This window comes from Oryctolagus cuniculus, chromosome 8 (assembly GCF_051225735.1).
Source record: "Oryctolagus cuniculus isolate XC-2025 breed Fujian yellow rabbit chromosome 8, ASM5122573v1, whole genome shotgun sequence".
NCBI lineage: Eukaryota > Metazoa > Chordata > Mammalia > Lagomorpha > Leporidae > Oryctolagus > Oryctolagus cuniculus.
The window spans coordinates 105288323-105315616 of NC_142874.1; the positions used below are offsets into that span (position 1 = coordinate 105288323).

Consider the following 27294-nt stretch of genomic DNA (forward strand, 5'->3'; position numbering starts at 1 on the left):
GGGCATCACATGGCAAGACATGGGAAGGGTGTGTGCGTGTCTGTGTTCTGTTCTCTCTCACTCTCCCCATCCCCCACCCCCTGTAAAGCCCATCATAGGGACTACACCCTGATGACCTTATCCAATACTAATCACTTCCCAGTGACCCCACCTTTAAACACCACAGTCAGATTAAGTTTCCACCCTCTTAATCCCTCCCAGTGGGGATTACATTTCAACACATGAGCCCTTGAAGACCCTCAAACCCTAACAAAGGCTTTGTAACTTCTTTTTTGTCTGCAGGCTATCCTGCCTTAGCTAGAAAATTCTAATTTCAGAGGTATCACTGGATGTGGCAGATTTTTATGATAAACCATGATGAGTCTACTGAAAATGACAGATAAATTTTGCCTACTATAATATTTGATCTGGTGGAAATAATTTTAGTTTAACATTTCCTGCTCCTACAGCCATATTGGATGTAGGGATCACTAGCTTCACATTGAATGCAAATTTTGCAAATATTTACTTTCTTTTTTATTTACTTTTTCTTAATCCAAAATATAGCCTCCATATCTAGATGCCAGCGAAAATTCTGTGAGCGAGTTGGCTGGAGGGCCACAGCTCTTTTCATTTCCTGTTCTTGCACCTCTTCTAACTGTGACAGTAAAATTAGAAGACCTGTAGAACCATCTGCTGTGCTCTGCCCATTCTGCTTTGCGGTAATTGTCACCTCTTCATTTTTTTTCTTCCTACAGATGTTTAATATTTGCTTTGACCAATACTTTCTACCATATTAAAATATTGAAAACTGGTTATATGAGTCCACAGGTCAAATTTTGTATAGGTTTATATTTGTCCCAAATTTTCAGTTGTCCTAGATCCGAACTTGTTTTTTATAATGACTTTTGTTTAAATTTGTGAGGCAGAGAGACAGATAGAAGGAAGTTCCCATCTGCTGATTAACTCCCCAGATGCCTGCACCAGTCAGGGGACCAATGGTCCAGGAACTCATTCGTGGCCACCAAGGTGACAGGAACCTAATTACTTGGGCCACCACCTACCTGCTAGTCAGCAGCAGCCTTGCAAGCTAGAATTTGAAGCGGAACCAGGACTTGAATCTAGGCACTCTTGTATGTTCTGTGGTGTCTTAATTGATAGGCCAAACACATGTCTTTATCCAAACTTTCAACTGAAGCTGCATCAACCCGACATGTGCAAGGCTTTCGCTGCCATCATTCTTCTTTGGAAGTTAATTTTAAAAGTCTCATAAAATGGGCTTTTGAAAATTTGTATTCATCTAGTGTTTTTTATGTATGTTTCCATTTTCCTTTCATTATATTCTATATTTTTCTTGCTCAAATTGATTTTCAACCTGCTTTTTATGTTAGTTTCTATGAGCAGCTCTCTCAATTCTGAATACGACTTTTTAAATACATTTTCTATATCTTCCTTTCCAGAATTAGTTTATTAGATTTTTTTAGAATTAACTTATTACCTTAGGGAATATGGTTTAAAGTACTTGAAGTGGGAGTGCATGTTTGGCCTACCAGTTGAGACACTTTCATCTAACATCATTTGAGTCCCAGGTCCTCTCCTGTTTCTAGTTTCCTGTTAATTTACAGCCTGAGAGGCAGTGGTGATGGCTCAAGTAATTGAGTCCCTGCCGCCTGCATAGGAGACCTGAGTTGCGATACTGGCTCCTAGTTCTGCCCTGGCCCAGCCCCAGCCACTGTGGGGATAGGATATTTCTTTCTTTCTTTCTGCTTCTCAAACAAGCAAACAAACAAACAAACAAAAAAAATTAATGGGATCTCTAGGTAAAATAGCACTTGAGTTTTCTCCTGTTGCAGATACATTGTTTTCTAACTTATGTTGCTGTGAAATAAATTAATACAATATTGTTGTATTGTGCATGGTTGTTATGAATTCTTCTAGGGTAAACACGGTACCGTGTTTCTAATACCATTGTTGGGTTTCACACAAGCTGATAATGAGTACTTTTCGCAGGACCTACTATTGCATGGAGACTAAACTTGCCATCTTTTATTTGTCCATTTCAGATCCTTTGTAATCTAAGCAAGAAGTGCACTTATATTTTTAGTTTTCATTCTTTTTAAATGTAGTATTTGGAATAAGAATTGAAGGTGAGCTCTAGATAACATCCAATAAAAGCTCTAATAGCAAAACTATCTAAAAGCAACCTTATAGTCAAACACAGAATGTAAGTGAGTCTACAATCATTCTGTTAGGTCCTATGTGAATTACAAACCTTCCTCCACTGGTAGTTTCAACAAATATTTAATGAGCTGTGCAGCGCCATCCCCTCCATAACTTCTAAGATACAAGAATGAATAAGAGATGCTCTGAGGTCTCAGGAGAAAGGAGCATCGCATCTCCATGTAGCAGTTATTCTGACTCCTCTTTCCTGCTTCATTTTCATTTTAAGTCCAAGGAAAGCTAAAGGAATAGATTCTCAGATTGTTTTAGACTCCAGATACTTAGGTCAATGTCTTTTTCTCCTTATCAACCTGGAATCATTCCAAGCCTCTTAACTTCTGGGCAATCACAAAGATGAGACAGAGAGCACACTAAATCTGCCACAGATTTGTCTTGATATTCTGTGCAATCTTACTTGGTTCTGAAGGTCACAAACAGAATGAGGTTGTGTGTGTGTGTGTGTGTTTTTTTAATAAGAAATGAATAAAAAAACAGCAATATGAGCCCTGAGCCAATGTATACAACAGATTCTTAGTAAATAGGAATCCTGCCTGTATGTGTCTCCATGCAAAGGGATCGCATATTTTAGGACCATCAGTAAGCTATATGGTAATAGGTTGTGTGCAGTATTGTTGGATTCCTAAAAATCTAAATTTTAGAAATGGCTCCTACAAATTAAGGATACATGACATAGTCTTCTCCAATTTTCTGTGAATGGAATTATGATATCTTCATGTGACCATGAAAAACCTGCTTCATTATTCAGTTAGAATGATCATCCTTATGAAGTGAGAGTAATGAAATTCATGCCTTAGTGATGTGCTGACTACACAGAATTAATGTCCCAAAAATGGTACAAAGACCACACATTGCTCTGTTCCTCCTTTGCACACTGCAGGAAATTGTCGTACTTCATCTCTGGCACAGACTGAATTGTGATGCACTTGGTTTGATGCTTCCCTGCCAAATTGTAAACTGTGGTAAAGATTGCCACTGCTATGACTTTGCCTTTTACATAGTGCTTTGTGATTTTCAAATTGTTGGCAGAGCTTCAAGTACGCAACACAGTTAAGTGCTTATTATTATCATTATTTTCAGTATTATTATTATAACAGCTTCACAGTAAAACGGAAAGAAAAAGTAAAAAAAAATTTTACACATAAATTAATGTTTAAGGTTGTCCGTAGTCAATTGAACCATACTCCCATGACCCAAAAGAAACAAGCTGAAATCAGCTGATTCATAGCTCAGTGATTGCCCTACAACATTATAGACTATTACATCTCCCAGGGAAATCTCCAGTGTTTCAGAAAATATTTCTACTTCAAGACAGAAAAGTGTTCTACTACTCAAAATTGCTAACAAGTAACAGCTACCAACAGTGATTTATGCTTAAGTATTTACAAAATGAAGCATTGATACCAATGTAAAAATGGATAGTGAAAGGAGAAGCAGAGCCAGTAGACTCTAAAACATGGGAGGAAGGATGGCAAGGTAGAGATGATTGTGCATGCAAATATGCATATGCCCTAGAAAGCTGTACAAGCAAAGTATGTTAATACACTTTTAAATTTTAAGTAAATGTAAAAATCTTTTTAGCATACAAACTATCTTTAGTTTCAACACATTTCCTCATCACTTCAACAGAAAAGCAGAACCTCTTGTTACCTTTTCTTGGATACATTTTTTTTTTTTTTTTGGCCCATCCATAACATACCTACAAAATTGTAAAGCTGACTGCGTACCTATTAGCATGCTTGAGATCCAAAACAGTAATGGTACCAAATGCTGGCAAGTATCTAGAGCAACAGGAATGCTCATTGCTTGTTGGTGGGAATATGAAATAGACCAACCTCTTTGGAAATTAGTCTGCAGTTTCTTTAAAAACTAAACCTAGACATAACATATGATCCAACTATCATGCTCCTTGGTATTTACCCAAATGAGTTGGAAACTTAAGCCTACACAAAAACCTGCTCCTGGATGTTTATAGCAGCTTTAATCATAGTTTTCAAAACTTGGAAGCAACCAAGATGTTCTTCAATAGGTGAATGGATAAACAAACTGTGGCATAGACACTTAATGGAATATTATTCAGCGATAACAAGAAATGAACTAGTAAGCCACAAAAACGCATGAATTAAACTTACACATATTTCAAAGTAAAATAAGTCAGTCTAAAAAGGCTGCATACTATATGATTCCAACTATATAACATTCTGAGAAAAAGAAGACTGTAGAGACAGGGTAAAAAGCAGTGGTTACCAGGGACTCTGGGGAAGGGCAGAGGAATGAATGGGTGGAGCATAAGGCAAATTTAAGGCAATGAAACTATTCTCTGTGACACTGTAGTGATGGGCACAAGATGTTATGCCTTTGTTAAAATTCAGAACGGTACAACACAAAGGGTAAACCCTAATGTAAACTGTGCACTTCAGTTATAATAATGTGTCAATATTTCATCAGTATCATTAATATACCATAGTAGTTTAAGATGATGACAGTAGTGGAATTGGGGGAAAGAAGAGAGAATAAGGAAACTCTGTACTTTCTATGAAATTATTCTGTAAGCCTAAAACCTCTCTTCAAAATAGAGTCTACTAAAAAGATGTAAAGCCCAAATAAAATATAGTTGCAAAATAGTAGCAATTTTATTTCACATTATTCCTTCTATCCTACCTTTATAGCAGTGTTGCACTTAAGTAAGACTGGCTTTGAAATATCTGAATTTAAGATTTATGGGGAAATTTGTATTTCAAAATAATCCTTAATTAATGCATTGTTTTACAGTTAGTGTGAATAGAGCCCTTAATGTTTCATTTAATCACAGAAGATTAATGTAGATAAGGTATTCCAGGAATGCAATTAGAAACTGCAGAAGGTGTGTTACACTAATAGCTTCTGCTTAGCACTGTGAGGCATGTGAAAGTCTTCTGTTTCCTTCCTTCAAATTTTATTTAACTACACATTCAACAAATATTTATTGGGGGCCTATTATGTGGCCCCTTCCCTAAGGCACTGAGGAGGTACACTCTGTGGCCTTGGTGATTTATCATTCAATTTTCATTTACAAATTTCACTGCTTAAGTCCTCCTCAGCTTAGACCATATTTTACTCACCCTTGTATCCTCCATGGTCTGTACAGTCAACGCCTCCCAAAACAGTAGGCCCCAAGAATTGATTGACTCGATGAGGAATCTATGACTAAATTAACAAACAAGCATCTATTTCTGCCTCCCTTCTTATTTCTTTGGTGAGACAAACAAACACAGAAACAGGTTTATGTTACCTTCTTCTGGACTCAGTCTCATTTCATTACAATCCTACTACCCTTTTCTTGGGTGTAGTGCTGTTGCACAATTGCACCATCGTGCTATTCTGCTAGAAATTCATACCCCATTTCACTGGAGAGTGGTAGGGCGAGAGGATGTTTTAATGATCTTGTTATTCTTACCTGACATCATTGAACAAATCAAGTTATAAAAAGTAACATATGTACCAATTAGTATATCAGTAAGGCTGTGTGCACTTAGCATTCCAAGGACTGGGGTTAATATTTAAAAAAATTCAATAGCTACTTGCTATTTCGCTTTTCTGTAAATGTTTTGGTATGTATTTACTCTGTATCAATTATAATTCCTTCAGGAAACAGATGGTGAGCACAAATTAGGTAATTTCAGGAGACTGGATGAAGGCAGTAGTTATGAAGGCTTGGACAGGGTTAGGAAAAATACAAGGAATAGTGCAGTACTTCAGAGACTATGTAACCATGGGCACCATCATAACCACTAGGTGTAAATGAGTGAAATGAACAGGGGAGGCTGGCATAGAGTTGGAGAAAGAGAAGAAGAGGGAGGGAGAGAGGGTGAAAGAGTCGGGGGAGAGAGAGGAAGAAACAAGGACTGTGTGAAGGGTTGAAGATACTGGCTGGCTGCTAGGATCACAGTTTCCTGACTGGCCTGGCAGGGAGTGAATAGTGAAAATCTGGAAAACAATTCACACACCCATACCTTCTCCATACCTTCCTCTTGGTGGCCCCTTTGGCCAAACTCACATGGCAGCCCAAAGGAAAAGGAGTACACTGATGTGTAGTACTTGTCCACTGAGGGAAATTTTGCTACCAGGAGACATTTTTCGGTCTCCTGACTTTGGTAGGGGCAGAAAAGGAAGCTCTAATGGCGTTCAGTAGATAGAGCCTAGGGATTCTTGCAAACATCCTGGACTCCCCCCGGATATCCTCCTGTGATGAAGTCAACTGACCAGGGTGTCACCAGTGCCAAGGTTGAGAAACTCTGATGTAATGCGTGTGGGCCATCTTCCCAGTGCACAAGGTAGGAGTAGGGTAGAGAGAGTTTCAAAAGGGAATAAAGGAAGAAGCCAGCATAGCCCATGGAAGAAACCAACGAAGATGGCAGACATGGGGGAAAAGACAGCAACTAAAACACAGAAGTCTCAGAAGTACATCGGTAGTGTTTCAGGGAATTTATTAAAATTCATCCTGAAGTACATAATGTTTAGCAAGGTATATTTCTCTTAAGAGAAATCCTTATGGAGTTTATACAAGGGTTTATTAATAAAGGGCACATATAATACTCACATTCCAGTCATATTATATAAAACATGGCTGAGAATGTAATAGAATCATGTGTTGTATGGGAAGATTTCATGACTACATAATCTCCATGTTGCTTACACTCATGTAGCATTAAAGGCTATAATTTGCGTATTATATAGCCACATACAATAGTAAACTCAACATTACTGTAGCTATATATGATTGTACATGAGGTACATGCCTTTCCTACCTAATTGACATTTGATTCTTTTATTGAGCTCTAATTTATTCCCCAGAGGGTTCTCAGAAACACTAGCTCTCAATTTTTACAACTTAAACCTTTATTCTGCTGTATGGATTCTTGATTCATTATCCAAGTCTTTTCCCCTTAGCTATGTCATGTACTCTTATAACCATTTATCCCTTTGTCTACATTTCTAGGCAAATCTCTTGTCTAATACACACTCTCATATTTCTCCTTATCCACTGAACATTTTTCTTTGATATCATACCACCACTTTGATTCCAACAGATCAAAAAAAAAAAAAAAAAAAACCTCAGCGTTGAACTTCTCTTTCCCCTAAAGTGTCCCTCTGCGTCAGTTGTCAGTATTTTCTCTCATCCATAATATACACCACTAGTGCATTTGTAATCTCCTCTTTCACATTCAGTCACAAGATGATTCTAAAATCTTTATCTTTTCCCATCTCCCTTCATTCTTTCTTCTGTCTCTTCTTTATTTAGGTTGCGCTGTATTGAGCTGGTCTAGCTGTGGCTTGGCTGTTCCAATTAACAGTTAATTTCCATATTTATCATATCGCATTTCATTTCCCATTCAAACAAACTCTTATATATATATATTTTTTTTTTATTTTTATTTTTTTATTTTTGACAGGCAGAGTGGACAGTGAGAGAGAGAGACAGAGAGAGAAAGGTCTTCCTTTGCCGTTGGTTCACCCTCCAATGGCCGCCGCTGCAGCCGGCGCACCGCGCTGATCCGATGGCAGGAGCCAGGTGCTTCTCCTGGTCTCCCGTGGGGTGCAGGGCCCAAGCACCTGGGCCATCCTCCACTGCACTCCCTGGCCATAGCAGAGAGCTGGCCTGGAAGAGGGGCAACTGGGACAGAATCCGGCGCCCCGACCGGGACTAGAACCCGGTGTGCCGGCGCCGCAAGGTGGAGGATTAGCCTATTGAGCCACGGCGCCGGCCGTCAAACAAACTCTTAATTATATAGAAGTAAGAGTTTGTTATTAGACTGATATTTTAAAGTTTAAACCTTTTCTTTGTTGTTATTCTAATGTTATATCTTTTGTCATTTTTTCATTCACACATTTAAGAGTTTAGCTAATCATTACACATCTAGAAAATTCACTGTCTGTCATATGAACTATTTAATGATGGTTCATCCATTGTCACCATAATATATTAGGCTTTTACTACCTTTGTAAATATGTTTGTCATATTTTACAACTAAAGTTCTTAAATCTCAAATATCATATCCTTTTTTAAAATTAATTAGCTAATTTATTATGCAAATTTCTTATGTACAACTTTAGGAATATAGTGATTCTTCCTACTATACCCACCCTCTCACCCACACTCCCACTCCTTCTCCTCCTCCCTCTCCCCTTCCCAGTCCCATTCTCTATTAAGATTCATTTTCAATTAACTTTGTACATGGAAGACCAACTCTATACTAAGTAAAGATTTCAACAATTTGCACACACACATACACACACACAAAAACTATTTGAGAACAAGTATCAAAATTAACTCTCATAATACAACTCATTGAGTACAGAGGTCCTGCATGGGGAGTTAGTGCACAGTGACTCCTGTTGTTAATTTAATAAGTAGCGCTCTTATGTATGATGTCAGTGACCACCTGAGGTTCTTGACTTGAGCTGCCTAGGGTATGGGAGCTTTTGAATCCACAAACTCAGTATTTAGAAAAGGCCAGAGCAAAGTGGAAGTTCTCTCCTCCCTTTAGAGAAAAGTACATCCTTCTTTTTTTTTTTTTTTTAAAGATTTTATTTATTTGAGAGGTAGAGTTACAGACAGAAGAAGAGACAGGAGCTTCCTCCCAGTCTCCCACGTGGGTGCAGGGGCCCAAGCACTTGGGCCATCTTCCACTGCTTTCCCATGCCACAGCAGAGAGCTGGATTGGAAGAGGAGCAGCCAGGACTAGAACCGGCACCCACATGGGATGCTGTCTCCACAGACGGAGGATTAACCTACTGCACCACGGCACCAGCCCCAGTACATCCTTCTTTGATGGCCACTTCTTTCCATTGGGATCTCAAAAAAGGTTTGTTTTATTTATTTGAAGGCAGAGTAAGAGAGAGAGAGGGAGAGACGAAGTGAAAGAGATCTTACATCTGTTGGTTCACTCTCAAATTGGTTGTGATGGTCAGGGCTAGGCTAGGCTGAAACTGGGAGTCAGGAACCCCCATCCAGGTCTCCTATGTGGGTAGCAGAGTTCCAAGAACTTGAACCAACTTCCATTGCTTTCCAATGGTCATTATCTTGTAGCTGGATTGGAAGTGGATCAGCTTAAACTCAAACCAGCACTTCTATGTGATGCTGGCACTGCATCACAACACCAGCCATTCAAATATCACATCTTTTTGCACAGTATTACCATAATCTGCTATAAATTCTTGTGAAAACTATTGTCCATATTGCTCTTTCTGGATTTCTCAAAGGTGACATTTTTCCCTCTTAGTTTCCCTAGGACTTAGTATAATTTCTTATACTGTTGATAGATTCTTAATGTAAGTTTCTTATTCATCTCCAGCTCACACTGTCTAGGATGGTAGCCACTAGACGTGTTAATATTACACACTTAAAATGTAGCTAGCTTGAATTGAGATATAGGTAGAAAATTAGATTTTAGATATAGGTAGAACATTAGATTTTAAAGAATTGCTATGAAAAACAGAATAAATTTTTTAATAGTGTTATATGTGTGGCTTGTATGTGGAAACTATAACATTTTCCATATATTGCATTAAGAATAATATATAGTCCATCTGTTTCTTTTTATTTTTAAAATATGGCAACTAGAAAATTAAAAATTATATATGTGACTTAATAATTACATAGGATGTTGCTTTTTAAATAGAAATAGTGCACATGAGTGTTTAATGTGTACAAGCAATGTAATTGAGATACATATTTAATATTGTTTTATGATACTTTTTATTATTTATGAGAGGCAGAGAGATAAAGAGAAACACATACACACACAGACACACACACACACAGAGTGCATTCACTGGTTCGCTCCCCAAATGCCTGTAATGGCCGGGTTAGGCCAGGGCTGAAGCCAGGAGCCAAGAACACAGTCCAAGGTCTCCCACATGGGTGTCAGGGACTCAGTTACTTGAATTATTACAACCATCTCCCAGGGTCAGAATTATCAGGAAGCTAGAATCAGAACCCAAAGCAGAGTTCTGAACCTAGGCACACCAATGTGGGCCCACTCCCTAATAGTACATTATTCTTATGTCTATGTATACAGTTTTGCAATGGTTATGGGAGTGAGTAAGCTTGTAACAGGTGTCTATCTTTTGGCTAACTTGTTGGGCTAGACTGGAGAACTTGTTATTTAAATTCTTAACTCAGGCAATTTATATTCACTTGCAGAAATCTGAGGATGGTTATCTGCCTTCATATTGTTCTTAATTTTCTTTCCTGGTGAAAATTCTCCTTGACATGAGTATGTACTATTTACACTTTACCTTGTTCTCTGTGATTATCTCTTCATAGCAGTGTGGGTTGCAGGAGCATTTTGGGTTGTGTACTACAGGTACCAAGTGCACAATTTGATTGCATTAAGGACTAATTTAACTTTAATATTGCAAACCCCTAGCATGGTTGTTTACATTTGGTACACCTTGTGGCCAAGCTTTTGTTGATTTTACCTACATGTTGAATACAGACACTGTGGAATCATGGTGCAACACAAATGACTCTGCTTCTCATGAGGAACAATACAGTGTAAGGATTAAGAAGATACGACCTACAATCAGAAAACCTACACTACCTGTCTGTGCAAAGTTACTTACATACTGTGCTAATGAGGATTAAATGGAATAAAGCACTTAGAATGTAAATAACATAATTTTCTATCAAAAAATCACCATTCATATCCCAATCCTTTAAAAATCTTATTTTATTCTCTTCGAATAAAGCTGAAGTTAATATTTCAGACAAAGCTTACAGAAACACAGTAGAAGGATACTAAGAACACTGTGTGCATTCTTTTTCCAAATGCTGTGTTATAATGTAATAGGAAAATAGAATTTGACCTTTCATCTCCTATTTAGGAACTATCCGATTATTTATAGGAGACTACATGTGAAATTACATGATGTAAAATTATACTGAATAGTTTTTATATTACCTTAAATATATCAGTTTCTCCAGGGATCCTGTCAGATTCTTTCTATTATTAATTTTATTAGTCATTAATACTCTGGTTCACTATTATTAACCTCTTGCTTATATTATTATTCAAACCAGTTAATTACAGATATAGAATAATACCTTTCAAAATCTAAAAGTCAGAACATTAGGAATTTAAATACTGAGGAAGGTTGTAAAATAAGTAAATCATTTTTATTCAAAAAGAATAAAAGAATGAAATTAGAAACATTCTAAGAACTTGTGTTACTTAGGAAGACTGTCCACTGTATGATTCTCAGACAAGATGCCAGCTTACTGTGAAAGAATTAGCAGTTGCTGCATCACTTGGTTTATATCAGGGAGAAAATGGAATGGATGACCTAATAACAGTTCTCCCACTACTTGTGGCTTAAGCAAGTCGCCTAGCCTTGTATACCCTGTTTCCCTCTTTGTAAATGTGAGGACATGTGATACAGGGTCTCTAAGTTTCTTTGCAACTGTAAAAATATAGTTCTCCATGGCCTCCACAGTGATTTGCTGTTCTGTCATGAATATGCTAAATATGTGTGATCTTCAAATTTCTCATTTTAAAAACCAGATGTAAAAAACAGGCATTCTAGAAATAAATATAGATTAAGCGTCCTCAGTGCAAGCCATTCAGAGGTGAGAAATTGTTAAGGCCCTCTGGGTACAAGTTGGAAAGACTTGCTCTTTTGGAAGTTGGAAAGCTCATTGCATTGTTTCCAGTGAAAGCAGTTTGCAGGGGTCAATGTTCAGGTGTAAAGGTAGCTGAATCAAAATGACTAATGGGAGGACATTTTTTACCTGTAGGAATCAATTCTATATAAAATATAAACAAGAAATTCAGTGTATATGTATTTACAAAAGGATGGAACATTGTGATTAGTAAGATTTTGAGGCAACATTATATCAAAACCTTTTAAAGCGGTTGGATTAGAACGCCTCACCAGGCTGTGTGCTGATGACTGGGGAGGAAGGCAAGGCAGGGGGTCCATATTGGGTTTGCTCTGTGGACAGAGAAGCACATTCTTCATTTCTGTCATATAGTAAATCACAGCAGAGCAGAATTTATTAATTTATTCTTTTGAGACAAGAAAAAAGCCACCAAAGGAAACCCACAAGTTGCTGTCTTTATACTTGGTGAACAATATTTGAGAGCAGTATGTCAGTGACTTTAGTTTTGACCTGAGGAAAATGCCTCTTAAGAAAAACCAAAATTAATTCAATGACTATCCTACTTAATCTCTGACCTTTACTTTATAAGAGATTTTTCCATATGACATGCTGAGCTGTCTCAATGATGTCAGTTATGCCTCCTGAGATAGGAGAGAGAAAACACAAATATTACCTAGCACATCAATCTTTTATAGCAGCTATATACTCAAGCATTTCATAAATGCAAGGCTCAAACAGTGTGCACAAAAATGGAATTAAAAGTGTTGATGTAGGTGCAAACCTTTTTTAAAATCTATCCATGGATTTTTCATATTATACATTTTCCATGAACTGTTTCATATTACATTATTCAATGAACTGTTTGAAGAACCACTCATGTACAATTTGTTCTCATTAATATCAGAGCAATGCTATAAAACACTGAATCTAAATAGTTGAAATTATTAAATAGTAATAATTATTTTGAACTAGCTTGCAGTGTTCCAGTTGGTATACTAAGCCTGTGTATGTGTGTGTACACATGTGTGTGTATGCATATATACTCAGAAGAGATATTTTCCCAAGCTTAAGATTCTGTCACTCAAATGGGCTATTGGAACTGTCCTTCCACCATTGTTCCATCATCCTTAGTTGTGTCGTGTATCTCTTTCCATTCTCCTTCCACCAATATTTTTGTCACCAAAATCATAGTTATTTTCCCAAGCAGTTTCTGCTGCAAGCTCGGGATACCTGATAAGAACTGGACACAGCTACTACCAAACATTGTACATGAAGACTCAGTCTTTTTCTATAGCTTCTCTGCTTTGACCTGGGAACCCCTCTCTTACACCAGGAGCCTTGGGATTTTTATATCTTACTGTTAAGAACTCAGGAGGATATGAGTATTTGGTGCTGAGGTTAACACACTGCTTAGAACATCTGCATCCTGTATCTGTTGACCTGCGTTTGAGTCCCAGCCCTACATTTGATTCCAGCTCTCTCTTCATGTGGACCCTGGGAGGCAGCAGGTGAGAACCAAGTACTTGGATCCCTGCCAGCTACATAGGAGATCGAAATTGAGTTCCTGGTTCCTGGCTTCGGCCTGGCCCAGCTCCAGATTCTGCAGGAATTTGGGGAGTGGACAGTGAATGAGAGATCTCTGTCTGGCTCTATCATTCTGCCTTTCAAATAAAGTGAAAATAAATAATTGTTTAAAGGAGCTAAGAAAACTTACTGCTGAGAACCGATATAACTAATGCTGCTAAAACTAGCAGAGAAACCCAGGTCTTGAGGATGGACATCAGGTATTTTTGGTAAGAGACACAAAAATAATGCAGTGTTGTAGCTTCATGATATAATGAATAAAAATGATTGGTTTGGATTTTGTCTTGGGAACTAAAAAAATATCCTTATTGTAATTTCTGTGGTGGAAATAAGTTCTTTGTTCAAGCAAAAGGCAGACACAGGTGGGGAGGAAACTCATTGACAACTGAAGAGGCAGTGTCTGAGTAGTGATGTTCTCCTCCTGTTGTGCTTTTATTTTATTTGTCAAAAGGTTTATTTGCTTGTTTTGAAAGGCAGAATGAGAAAGAGAGGGAGAGAGTGAGAAAGTCAGAAAGAGAGAGAGACAGAGATCTTCCATCTGCTTTTCTTTTTTTTAACTTTTATTTCATGAATATAAATTTCCAAAGTACAGCTTATGGATTACAATGGCTTTTCCCCCCCATAACTTCCCTCCCACCCGCAACCCTCCCCTTTCCCTCTCCCTCCCCCCTTCCATTCACATCAAGATTCATTCTCTTTATATACAGAAGATCAGTTTAGCATATATTAAGTAAAGATTTCAACAGTTTGCACCCACATAGAAACACAAAGTGAAAAATACTGTTTGAGTACTCGTTATAGCATTAAATCACAATGTACAGCACACTTAGGACAAAGATCCTACATGAGGAGTAAGTGCACAGTGACTCCTGTTGTTGACTTGACAAATTGACATTCTTGTTTATGGCACCAGTAATCACCCTAGGCTCTTGTTATGAGTTGCCAAGGCTATGGATGCCTGCGATAGCCTGGATTGGTCCATGATGAAGCCAAGAGCCAGGAGCTCCATCTGGGTCTTCTGTGTAGGTGATAAGAACCTAAATACTTGGGCCATCATTTGCTGTATCCCAAGTGCATTAGCAGGAAATGGGATTGGAAGAATGGAGTAACTGGGCCTCTGTAAACAGGCACACCATTATGGGATGCAGACATTTGAAGTGGTAGCTTACCTCACTGCACCAGAAGTTCTGACCCATTATATTGTTAAATCATGACTTGTTTTCTTGTAGATTCTCACTTATATTTATTCTTTTTAGCTCATTTAGGTAGTAATAGTGTGGATATTTTAAAAAGTCTTTATTATTCTGTTAATTAACCAGCGAACTTGATAAAACTTTGTATATAATACTAAATCAAGAGCTTTTTATAGTATTATAAAACATAATGAATAGATTAGAAATTATTTAAAATCTAAATTGTTATAAAATTAAATAACATAAATGCCAATCAGCCCTGTCTATTCTTTTTTGAGAATTGTTGGCAAGCAATTATGACTTTTCAAGGAAGGGAATGTATTTTTAGCAGAAATATTTTAACTCCCACATAGAAATGTCTTTGAGACAAAATGTTTCTGGATGTGTACTATAAACTTCTTAGGAACCTCTGTTCTCCTGCAGTTGTATTTCAGAGAAAATCTTTGTTTTGACAAAAAAAGCTCACACTGACTTACATGTACATTTTGTAAAAAAGCAGCATTTGGTTTGTGAGATGTAAGAAGATACATGATAAGCATACATAAATAAGGCCTTGTGGACAATCTGTATTATGCTACTTGGACAATTGAATGTGGCTATTAAACTGTCATTAGCCTGAGAAGATACTTAACAACCAAGGGAACAAGAGATTTAGATTTCATTCTGGATAAAGAATTCCGCTTTGGGTGCCTGACCCTGCTATTTAGGGAAGTAGTAAGAAGATACTGTTGAGCAAAGAGAATTATAAGTTTAGGCAGCAAACTGTAATTTTCAACCCTTTCAACTACTTTCCTAAACTCAGAATTTTAGTGAAATGTCACATGGGGTAGCCTCTGGGTATGGTTTCACAACTGACTTTTAAAAAGTTACTTGTAGCGCCTCGCAGCTCCTGCGCCCCCCCGCCCGTGCACAATGGCAACCCTTAAGGAGAAACTCATTGCGCCAGTCACAGACAATGAGGCAGCAGTCCCCAACAATAAGATCACTGTAGTGGGTGTTGGACAAGTCGTGATGGCCTGCGCTATTAGCGTTCTGGGAAAGTCTCTGGCTGATGAGCTTGCTCTTGTGGATGTCCTGGAAGATAAGCTCAAAGGAGAGATGATGGATCTGCAGCACGGAAGCTTGTTTCTCCAGACACCCAAAATTGTGGCGGATAAAGACTACTCCGTGACGGCCAATTCTAAGATCGTGGTGGTGACCGTGGGAGTCCGACAGCAGGAGGGGGAGAGCCGTCTCAACCTGGTGCAGAGAAATGTGAATGTCTTCAAGTTCATTATTCCCCAGATTGTCAAGTACAGTCCCAACTGCATCATCATCGTGGTTTCCAACCCAGTGGACATTCTTATATACGTGACCTGGAAACTAGTGGACTGCCCAAGCACTGTGTGATTGGAAGTGGGTGCAATCTGGATTCTGCTAGATTTCACTATCTCATGGCTGAAAAGCTTGGCATTCATCCCAGCAGCTGCCATGGATGGATTTTGGGAGAACATGGAGACTCAAGTGCGGCTGTCTGGAGTGGAGTGAATGTGGCAGGTGTTTCTCTCCAGGAACTGAATCCAGAGATGGGAACAGACAGCGATAGTGAAAACTGGAAGGAGGTGCACAAGATGGTGGTGGACAGTGCCTATGAAGTCATCAAGCTAAAAGGGTACACTAACTGGGCCATTGGATTAAGTGTGGCTGATCTCATTGAATCCATGCTGAAAAATCTCTCCAGGATTCACCCAGTGTCCACAATGGTGAAGGGCATGTATGGCATTGAGAACGAAGTCTTCCTGAGCCTTCCGTGCATCCTCAATGCCCGGGGATTAACCAGCGTCATCAACCAGAAGCTCAAGGACGATGAGGTTGCCCAGCTCAAGAAAAGTGCAGACACCTTGTGGGACATCCAGAAAGACCTCAAAGACCTGTGACTCGAGAGTGCTAGGCTGTAGAAACCAAAGCTCTAATGTGATTAGTCCTGAGCCCACAGTGCTCATGCCCTGGTGTAGGGCACTGTTTGCTTTTCCTCCTCCTTACTAGGTGAATTTCGGACTCAGACTCCAAGCGCAGCCTGGCTTAGGCTTGCAAAAATGAGCTCTTGAACAAATAAAATTAGCTATTGTAGTGCGAAAAAAAAAAGTTACTTATAGGCATTTCCTTTGATATAGCAGTAAATTAAAAATGGATTTCTTCATGCATCTCCCTTCACCTCTCTCACATTCCCTTCCATACCCCATTTTCTTCCCTTCTTGGTAAAGAATAAGGAGCCTGGTATCTGAACAAGCTTGGTGCTGAGGGATGGGGGGCCAAGCAGAGGTCAAGAGCAAGGTGCCTGGCAGCCAATGAAGCAGGAGGGAAAGTGGGATGTGCGGATGGTCAGTGAATGAGGAAGCCAGTGTGGATAAGAGATTTGCCACACTGAGCAAATAATTGAGCATACAGTAATTTCAGCATAGTCCACTTAGATGGTAGTATTGCATCAGTGTTGTGTTGTTGGTTGTGGGAGTTTTTTAGAATTAGTGTAGATGCGTCCTTGTTTGGGGAATATACATGCTGGAGAATTTAAGGTTCATGTACTATCATAGCAGAAATATACACACTCACAAACACACACATGCATGATTATGTGTGCATTTATATACATGCAGACAATGTGTGCATACATATGGTGGACAGGGAGACACGTGAAATCCAATGCTAATAATTATATATTTTAGTTGAAGAGGATTTGGAGACCTGCCTTACTGTTATCATCATTTTTGTGTCAATTTTAATGTATTTCAGTTATTTTTTAAAAATAAAAGCTAAAAAGGAATTAGTTCAGTGAATATTGAATATCAGTACATTCAGTGCCATAGGATAAAGTTCTTTATAAATGCTCAAACATAAGTATATTTCTCTTTCTCTTAAGTCCATGGTAGGTGTTTTGGGCAGAAGGGTGAATTTCTTCCATGGAGTGATTGAGGGACCTGATGTCCTTCCATCACATAGACACAACAAATGCTAGGAGGGGCCCACCCATCCCTAGCTTGAAGTAGTGTATGGTATTTTCTTTCTTTCTCCATTGTATACTGGTCAAGATCAATTCAAGAGCAACTGGAAAATGTAGAACATAGCCATATTCCATGATAAAAAAGGCAGAACAGTTTCTATGGATTGGAACAAACTTTGCTTCAGTTGTGATTAAGCCTTTTGTGTGGATGCCAAACAGAAGGAGAGTCTCTTCCCTTCAGTCAACATGTCCTTAATGTATTTTCTTTGATCAGAACCAAACTAGGTGATGGGGATATTTAGAAAGCTTATAAAGACATAGTTTTACTCTTGTCTGTCTGCTCACAAAGGATGTGGTAGAATCATGCCAACGAAGAGCAGGTGCCACTGAGGTAAAGTTGTAGACTGAGTGTGATTTATCAATACATTTCTGTGGGATGGCTGTACATTATATTTGGATGTTACTATGTCAAGGAGATAAAGAAGGTGTTTGGATTGAGGAATTTATCTTTGCAGTTAGAGTTGTCAATTTTTTAGTTTTTTCTATATTTAAACATGTTTATACTTTCTAACATTCAGGTGTAAGGACTGTAATTTTTTTTTTAATTTTTTTGACAGGCAGAGTGGACAGTGAGAGAGAGACAGAGAGAGAAAGGTCTTCCTTTTGCCGTTGGTTCACCCTCCAATGGCCGCCGCTGCAGCCGGCGCACCGCGCTGATCCGATGGCAGGAGCCAGGATCCAGGTGCTTTTCCTGGTCTCCCATGGGGTGCAGGGCCCAAGCACCTGGGCCATCCTCCACTGCACTCCCTGGCCATAGCAGAGAGCTGGCCTGGAAGAGGGGCAACCGGGACAGAATCCGGCGCCCCAACTGGGACTAGAACCCGGTGTGCCGGCGCCGCAAGGCGGAGGATTAGCCTATTGAGCCACGGCGCCGGCTAAGGACTGTAATTTTAAAACCATAAGAAAGGAGCATGTTAGCAATGCAAATGCTACATTTTCCACAACCAACTAACCATGTTGTTGGCTTTACATGGAATTGATCGTGAAGATTGATCTGGCCAAATGTGCAGTCATGGCCAAAATGTGGAGAAGCCCATCTGTGCTGCAGACTTCCTTAGCCACTGTTTTGCAAATGCTCATTACATTTTTATTAGTGGTTGTATTTAGGAAGTTGACATTCTTTTGGCTAGCTCATCACCATTGTAACAAATCTATATGCTATTCTCACTGAAATATATTTAGACCTTGCCCTACTGGGAAGTTTTTCAAGTAATTAATGTGCAGCTTGTGGACCAGCTTGACCTTGGCTTCTTGGAAATAATTCACTCTTAGTAGCATCGAACGCCAGAAGAGCATTTGAAACTGCTCTGAATATTCGCCTGCAGTTTTCATTTAATATCTCTGCGTTCACTTTTCTCTGCCATTCCTCTTTGGTTTCTTCGAAGAAACTAGAAGTATTATCTTAGTAAATAAAATTTTTTATGGAGAAAATTAGTTGAAGTATTGGCTTTGGCTTTTCTCTAAAATTAATAAATTTTATTTTAAGTTCCAGTTAACTCACTCATTTAGTGGTCATCTGATAGAGATGCTCTGCATTCGTGGTTTCTAGTTTCTACCAGAGCATCACACAACTTTGTGACTTCTGATGGAGAGCTAACTTCTGAGGAAGATAAAAGCCTTGAAAATATACTTAACCTGAAGTATATTATCTAAGAGGTGGTACATGTGGCTGTGTAACAACCTGCTGTTTGGCCAAAGCGTAATCTATTTACCTACCCATTCTCCCTTTTTATTTAAGTGAATAATGATTTTAATCACAATTAAACACACACCCATTCCCGTATGCAAAAAACCACAGGGCAAACCATGAGTCCTACAGTGAAAGTATTGTTTAAAAAGTGTCCTGATAGAGTTTTATGTCTTGGGAGAGCTAGCATGGAGTTGAGTCCTAGCTACCACAGTGCTTATGATAAAATCATGTGACCTTTCTGGTTACAGTTTATTTGTGAACGATGTGAAATATTTTCGGAGTGGATGAGCCCTGTGGTACAACAGGTTAGATCACTGCTTGGGATGCCTGTATTCCATATTGAAGTGCAGGTTCTATTCTCAGCTACTCCACTTTCAATCTAGGATCCTGCTAATGCATTCTGGGAAACAGCAGATAATAACTAATATGTGGGCCAGGCTTTAGCCTCACAAAGCGCTGACTGTTTGGGACTTTTGGGGAGTGAACCAGAGGATGGAATATGTCTCTTTCTGTGTCTGTTTCTCTGTCTTTCAAGTAGATGAACATAACAGATATTAAAAATATTCACAGAAAAATAAAGGTATCTAGTATAAATCATAATAACTTTTTGATGAACTTCCTTAGAAAAGATCAGAGAAATAACTATTAGAGAAGCATATCTGCTGTTAATTCCTGACATACAATAAATGCATTATATTTAGTAAATGTTTATTACTTTAATGAATTTATCTTCTTATTCTTACAGTAGTTTCCTGACAAATGCATATGCATTCACTAAGCAGTTGGTAGAATTTGATAAAATCAAATAACTGTATACAATTTTCAATGGCACTGGAGCCAATTAATCCTATAGAAATAATTTAAGAAACGTAATAAATAGCACATAATTTAAGGGCTCTATGACCTTTTCATTTCACTTACTCCATTAATCTTATGTATAATAAAGGGTTATTGTATATAATGAGTGTACATGCTTATATGTTATAGCAGTGTTGTTATGAGAGTAAATGGAAATGTGAAATATTACTTTATAAGCGGTAAACACTATGTTTTATTACTATTAAGTTTTGATACATAAAGTGATCAACTCATTTAATGATCTTCAGTTTCAGGTTATATTTATTTTCTTCGACTATTTCTTAAGATCAGAAAGTAAAGTTCTCCTAATAAATTGACCTAATGTCTTTCAATTACACATATAATATATGTTTTTACAATAATATTTGACATGATGAAATTTTTTTAAAAATATTTATTTATTTATTTGAAGTCAGAGTTACACAGAGAGAGAAGGAGAGGCAGAAAGAGAGAGAGAGAAAGAGAGAGAGAGAGTGTTCCATCATCTGGATTACTACCCAATGGACCACAATGGCTGGAGCTGATCTGAAGCCAGGAGCCAGGAGCTTCTTCCAGGTCTCCCATGTGGGTGCAGAAGCCCAAGGACTTGGGCCATTTTCTGTTGCTTTCCCAGGCCATAACAGAGAGCTGGATTGGAAGTGGAGCAACTGGGACTCGAACTGGCTTCCATATGGGATGCTGGCACTGCAGGTGGCGGCTTAACCTCCTATGCCACAGCACCAGCCCCCATGGTGAAATATTGAAGCTCTTTATAGAGGACTGACTTATGAGTGGAATAAAGGAAGAAAATTGACAAAGATTTAAATGAAGTATTTCCAAAAGCAATTCTTTAGCAAGAGAGGCCAATTTCAAGAAAGATCTAGCTTATTGTTCATAGACATTTCAAAATAAATTTAGTTCCTATGATACAGTTTTAAAGAAGAGAGAGGAAAAAATCTAAAAATCTCTGAAATTCTGCCAAAAGTACAACTTGGCATTTTATCCCACCTTCTGGATGCAGTTTATTGACAGCAGTGATTGTATGCCAGGTGCATGGTGGGATTAGAAGAACAAAACCAGAGAATTCAGTGTTTTGATCTTGAAGAATAGCTTGTTCCTTTAAAAACAATCATTTCAGTACCTAATTTCCCAAACCTGTATTGTATGATTTGTGGAATCAGTCCCTTTTTTGTTGTTGGAATTTTACATTCTATTCACACAATATTTTAGAAGGATATACATTGCTATAATAAATAATGGTTGATGGACCCACCCCACATTCCTAAAATTGTTACTTTAATATTGAATTTATGCAGGTAGATTAAAATGGCCAACTCTCCTCTCAGATATTTCAAATAAAATATACAAGTAAAAGAAAAGAAGAAGATGATTGATTGGTTTCTTTTTTTTAGCAAAAGGAGTGGATTTGATTTTATTTGTTAGCTTTTTCTTTTTTTAATGGAAAGCTTTTATTTAATAAATATAAATTTCAAAAGTACAACTTTTGGATTATAGCTCTTATTCTCCCCATAACCACCCTCCCACCCATAAACCATCCCATCTCCTACTCCCCCTTCCATTCTATTCTTAATTAAGATTCATTTTTAATTATCTTTATATACAGAAGATCAACTCTATATTGAGTAAAGGTTTCAACACTTTGCACCTACACACACAAAGCATAAAGTACTGTTTGAAGACTATTTTTACCATTAATTCTCATAGTACAACACATTAAGGACAGAGGTCCTACATGGGGAGCAAGTGCACGGTGACTCCTGTTATTGATTTGACAATTGACACTCTTATTTATGACCTCAGTAATCACCCGAGGCTCTTGTCATGAGCTGCCAAGTCCATGGAAGCCTCTTGAGATCTCAGACTCCGACCTTATTCAGACCAGGCCATAGTCAAAGTGGAAGTTCTCTCCTCCCTTTAGAGAAAGGTACCTCCTCCTTTGATGGCCCCTTCTTTTCACCGAGATCTCATTCACAGAGATCTTTCAGTTGGGTCATTTTTGCCACAGTGTCTTGGCTTTCCATGCCTGAGAAACTCTCATGGGCTTTTTAGCCAGATCTGAATGCCTTAAGGGCTGATTCTGAGGCCAGAGTGCTGTTTAGGACATGTGCCATTCTGTGAGTCTGCTGTGTATCCTGCTTCCCATGTTGGATCGTTCTCTCCTTTTTAATTCTATCAATTATTATTAGCAGACACTGGTCTTATTTATGTGATCCCTTTGACACTTAATCCTATCTTTATGATTTGTTATGAACTTACACTGATCACTTTAACTAGTAAGGTGGCATTGGTACCTGCCAACTTAAAACGATTCGGAGTCCCATGGCAAATTTTCAGTTTTAACCTTAGGGCTAAGTCTGAGGGAACATGTGCCAAACTGTACATCTCCTCCCTCTCTTAAAACATGGTCACTCTCTCTGCTTTGTTTACAAGACATTTGATTGTAATGGCTTCCAAAATAAATGTTTTCTTCCACTGCAAGGCACGGTTTTTCTGTTCACTAATGGAGATATTATATACTATCGAATGCAAAATTTTCTTCAATAGAGAAATTTCAAACTTTCTTTGCCTCCCTTATTATAACAGTCTGAGCTTTGTGACTCCTTGTTCTCCTAGTGCCCATATTTGATTCCTTTTACTCACAGGAGAAGGAAGCATTTTTCAAGGCATTTTCTAAAAACATAATCAGCCTATGCACAGTGACAGAAGGGTCCCCATGTGCACGCATCCATCCATCTGCCCATCATCCATCTTCTTCCTCATCTAGTGCTTTAGCTGATAATTAACTACTATTGATTTGGTCTCAAATTGAGTTTCTGACAATCTGCCATTGGATGATATCTTTTCTTTCTTAATATATTTGCTTCTATCTTTCGAGCCTTGACCTTGACCTCATTGTTGTACTTTGGGTTTCTGATTGTTTAATGTTATTACTGTAGCATAAATATTCTCTTAGTCACTTTATTTCTTTACTTAAAATTGACTAAAAAATGACTGATGATAAACTCTAAATTATATGTTCTATTAAAATATTGTATAGTGTTATTTATTGATAGTTTAAATGATCTCAGATATAGATATTGGGAAAGGATATAGGAGATGACTTAATAAAAAGTTAATGGAAAAGTAAAATTAAAAGGCAATATGCATTTTCCATGAGCTTTTTGAAGTACCCAAGTAGGTTTCATATCAATACTATAAACAACTTATATTGTTTCTTCCCTGCCTAAAGGCCAGGCCAGTATTTTTAAGAAGCAAATGTGATTGAAATGCCTATCCTTGGATGGCATTCCTATAAATGGGTTTCTTTACAGAACCACATTTAATAATATTGTTGTCTTAGTCTCCAGCTAACTTTTGGGCCTTTAAGATTTAATAGCAAATATTGTATTTTGTTTCCTCAGTGGAAATATTTAAAAATTTTAGTAGGGGCAGTTATTCATTATTCAGATAATTAACTGATTAAATTCTATTTGTTATCATCATGTGAATCAAAAATGATGAGACATTTTTTCCAATAGTATAGACTTAACAAGACTTAAGTTTAGACTTGAGAAAAATATATCTTTTTTTATCATTCAAAAGATATGTCTATATTAATGCTAAACTTGAGTATGGAAGCACAATTTGTTTGTCTTGATTTACTGGAGGAACAATAATAGGTGATGATATAAGATTACCTACTTCAGGTAGGAGTGCGTGTGATCCATCCAACTATATTTGTAATGATTAAGAAAAAATGTGGCCGGCGCCGTGGCTCAATAGGCTAATCCTCCACCTTGTGGCGCCAGCACACCAGGTTCTAGTCCCAGTCGGGGCACCGGATTCTGTCCCAGTTGCTCCTCTTCCAGGCCAGCTCTCCTCTGTGGCCAGGGAGTGCAGTGGAGGATGGCCCAAGTGCTTGGGCCCTGCACCCACATGGGAGACCAGGAGAAGCACCTGGCTCCTGGCTTCAGATCAGTGTGGTGCGCCGGCCGTGGCGGCCATTGGAAGGTGAACCAATGGCAAAAGGAAGACCTTTCTCTCTGTCTCTCTCTCTCACTGTTCACTCTGCCTGTCCAAAAAAAAAATTAAAAAAAAAATAAAAAAGAAATGTGTGTTTTTTCAAGTAACATCTGTTAAAAAAAAAAAAGAACGTACAATTTGAAAACACAATGCAGATCCAATCTCTTTTTGTTTCCTGACCACTGTTAGAATGCATCAAATAACCAGAACATAGAACTGCCATTCATATTAAAAATCTAAATATTCTTTGGATAACTGTAATTAGTATACTTTTTTGTTTCACCTGACTCTTCAAACATCGAAGTGATAGGACCTGCAAATACCCTTTGGTTAGAAGATAAATAATAATTTAATGGAAGAAGTCCATTGCAATTGCTGGTGGAATTGCTTGTAATTTTAAAGAATTTCAAAGTAATTCTAGAAAAAAATTTGCATTTAAGGCACTGGTATAATAAAATATATTTGTGTACGAGTGCAGAAACAAGGTATTCTGTAAAGAGGCTTGTATTCACAAAGGAAAACCCCCCACGCAGAGCCCTCTATTGCTCTAGAGAGAACCAACAGCTGGAGAACTTTTCCAGTGATATAAAGAGATTTAAAAAAATATTCCTGTGTTGATTCAGATAAAGCAAGGCTGCTTTTCAATTGGTAATAGATTTTAAAAATTAAAACAATTTCAGCATGTAGGTCATTAACCTTGGATGTGTTCTCTGTGTTAGTTATTAACCATCTGTTCTCAAATATAAAGTTTTTTTTATTGTTTTTTAGATCATACTCATTATCACATTACTGAGCTGATTTCACCATTTTTAAAGACAACAAAACTGTAAAAGTAACACCTTCCTCATGGTTGTTAATGAAGAATCCTTAATGAAATCCTGGCCTCAGGAATAGACAAGAGAACCAGATAACATTTATTCCACTTGTTTTTATGCAGTTCTAAGTGATTTCTGGCTATGTATATGAAATACATAGTTAAAAGCAAAAGAGCAGAACTCAGTATTTGGATATATCTACTTTGAGAACTATGTTTCTGAGATAAGTGTTAGAACATGTTTTCCTTTTATGTCTTTGTTCAGAAATAAAGTATAAAGGATTTTAAAAATATCTAAGGTTGGCCGGCGCCGCGGCTCAATAGGCTAATCCTCTGCCTTGAGGCGCCTGCACAGCAGGTTCTAGTCCTGGTTAGGGCGCTGGATTCTGTCCCAGTTGCCCCTCTTCCAGTCCAGCTCTCTGCTGTGGCCCGGGAAGGCAGTAGAGGATGGCCCAAGTGCTTGGGCCCTGCACCCCATGGGAGACCAGGAGAAGCACCTGGCTCCTGCCTTCGGATCAGTGCCGTGCACCGGCCGCAGCACGCTGGCCGCAGCGGCCATTGGAGGGTGAACCAATGGAAAAGGAAGACCTTTCTCTCTGTCTCTCTCTCTCTCACTGTCCACTCTGCCTGTCAAAAAAAAAAAAAAAAAAAAAAAAAAAAAAAAAAAACAAAACAAAAAAACCTAAGGTCAACCTACAGTCTAAAGAAAAAGTAAGTTGATACTATTAGGTAAAATTCTGCACTATTGTCTTATAGAGCCACTTAAGTGAGTGTATAAAAAGACCTCTTACTGAAGATTAAGTGTGAGCTACAGTAAGGATTCTGCCCAACCTTGGACAATAATTTTCTTTTTCCTATGACTGTTGTTGGGTGGCACTGAGACAGTTCCCTCTCTAGGGGCATAATTTGTGTTGCAATGCACAAGTCAGGTACAGGATTATTCTCCCCATGTGTGAAAGAGTTATATCCCATGTGAAGTTGATGGGTCCAGAAAGGGTTTGACTTTGAGAGTAGCGTTCAAAGTAGGAAGCTGGGGTGGCTATTGGGCGCAACAGTTAAGACACTGCTTGGGACACTTGCATCTCATATCCAAATGCCTGGATTAGAGTCTGGGCTCAGTTTCTGATTCTAGTTTCCTGCTGATGTGTACCCTTAGAAGCGACAGCTTAAGTACTTGGATCTCTGCCACCCACATAGGACACCTGGATTGTGTTCTTGGCTCCTACCAAGCTGATTGTTAGAGACATTTGAGAAATCAATCGGTGGATGGAAGATATCTGTGTGTCTGATTATATGTCCTATTTCTGACTTTCAAGTAAAATGAATATAAATAAATTTAAAAAAATGGAAAAATTAGGAAGCCACTTCAGTTGTATCTTTTACATCGTATATTTGAACTAAATTTTAATTTTTTCCAACAACAAATTGTTTATACAAAACTTTTTAAAAAGTAAAACCAGTTTATTAATCAGTCAACTGATGTGTAGGTAATTGTATTTTATGCAAGAGCATATATGAGGCCGGCGCCACGGCTCAATAGGCTAATCCTCCGCCTTGCGGCGCCAGCACACCGGGTTCTAGTCCCGGTCAGGGCACCGGATTCTATCCCGGTTGCCCCTCTTCCAGGCCAGCTCTCTGCTATGGTCCGGGAGTGCAGTGGAGGATGGCCCAAGTGCTTGGGCCCTGCACCCCATGGGAGACCAGGAAAAGCACCTGGCTCCTGCCATCAGATCAGCGTGGTGTGCTGGCCGCAGCGTCCATTGGAGGGTGAACCAACGGCAAAAGGAAGACCTTTCTCTCTCTCTCTCTCTCTCTCTCATTGTCCACTCTGCCTGTCAAAAAAAAAAAAAAAAAAAGCATATATGAGGCCAGTATAGAGGATCTCTATATAAAGAGGTATAATTACATCCATTAATCACTTATTGTACTTCTAGTCAATGGCCCTCAAGGCTTCATAATCTAATTGATAAAGGGGGGTTAATTTATTAATGAATTACAATGTGAAGCCGTAATAATACAGTTAATAATTTAATAATGTAAAATAATTCATTAAAAGTAATACATTAAGAAATAAAATATATACTATAGAAGTGTTAAAGACAATAATTTTAGAAAAGAACACATAATTTTAGTAAAGGGATGATTGGGAATAAACCATACCATATTGATGTAGTTTAGTGAGGTCCTTGAAAATCTTGAATGAGAGAACTGACATGATGAAATTGAATCTTTCAAATAATTAGTGTGATGGTAATG

At 38.2% G+C, this 27294-nt stretch overlaps 2 protein-coding genes across 10 annotated transcripts in view; both read left to right on the forward strand.

Annotated features, from left to right (window-relative positions):
- The window catches only part of SNCA (synuclein alpha), a 126425-nt gene that overhangs the window by 40867 nt on the left and 58264 nt on the right, over positions 1–27294 (forward strand). The gene's annotated exons all lie outside the window — the stretch shown is intronic.
- Positions 15503–16761, forward strand: LOC100358185 (L-lactate dehydrogenase B chain-like). Its single transcript, XM_089302629.1, is given in 2 exon segments — positions 15503–15997; positions 16000–16761. Coding segments are annotated over 2 exon segments (1002 nt in total). The 5' UTR covers positions 15503–15549; the 3' UTR covers positions 16554–16761.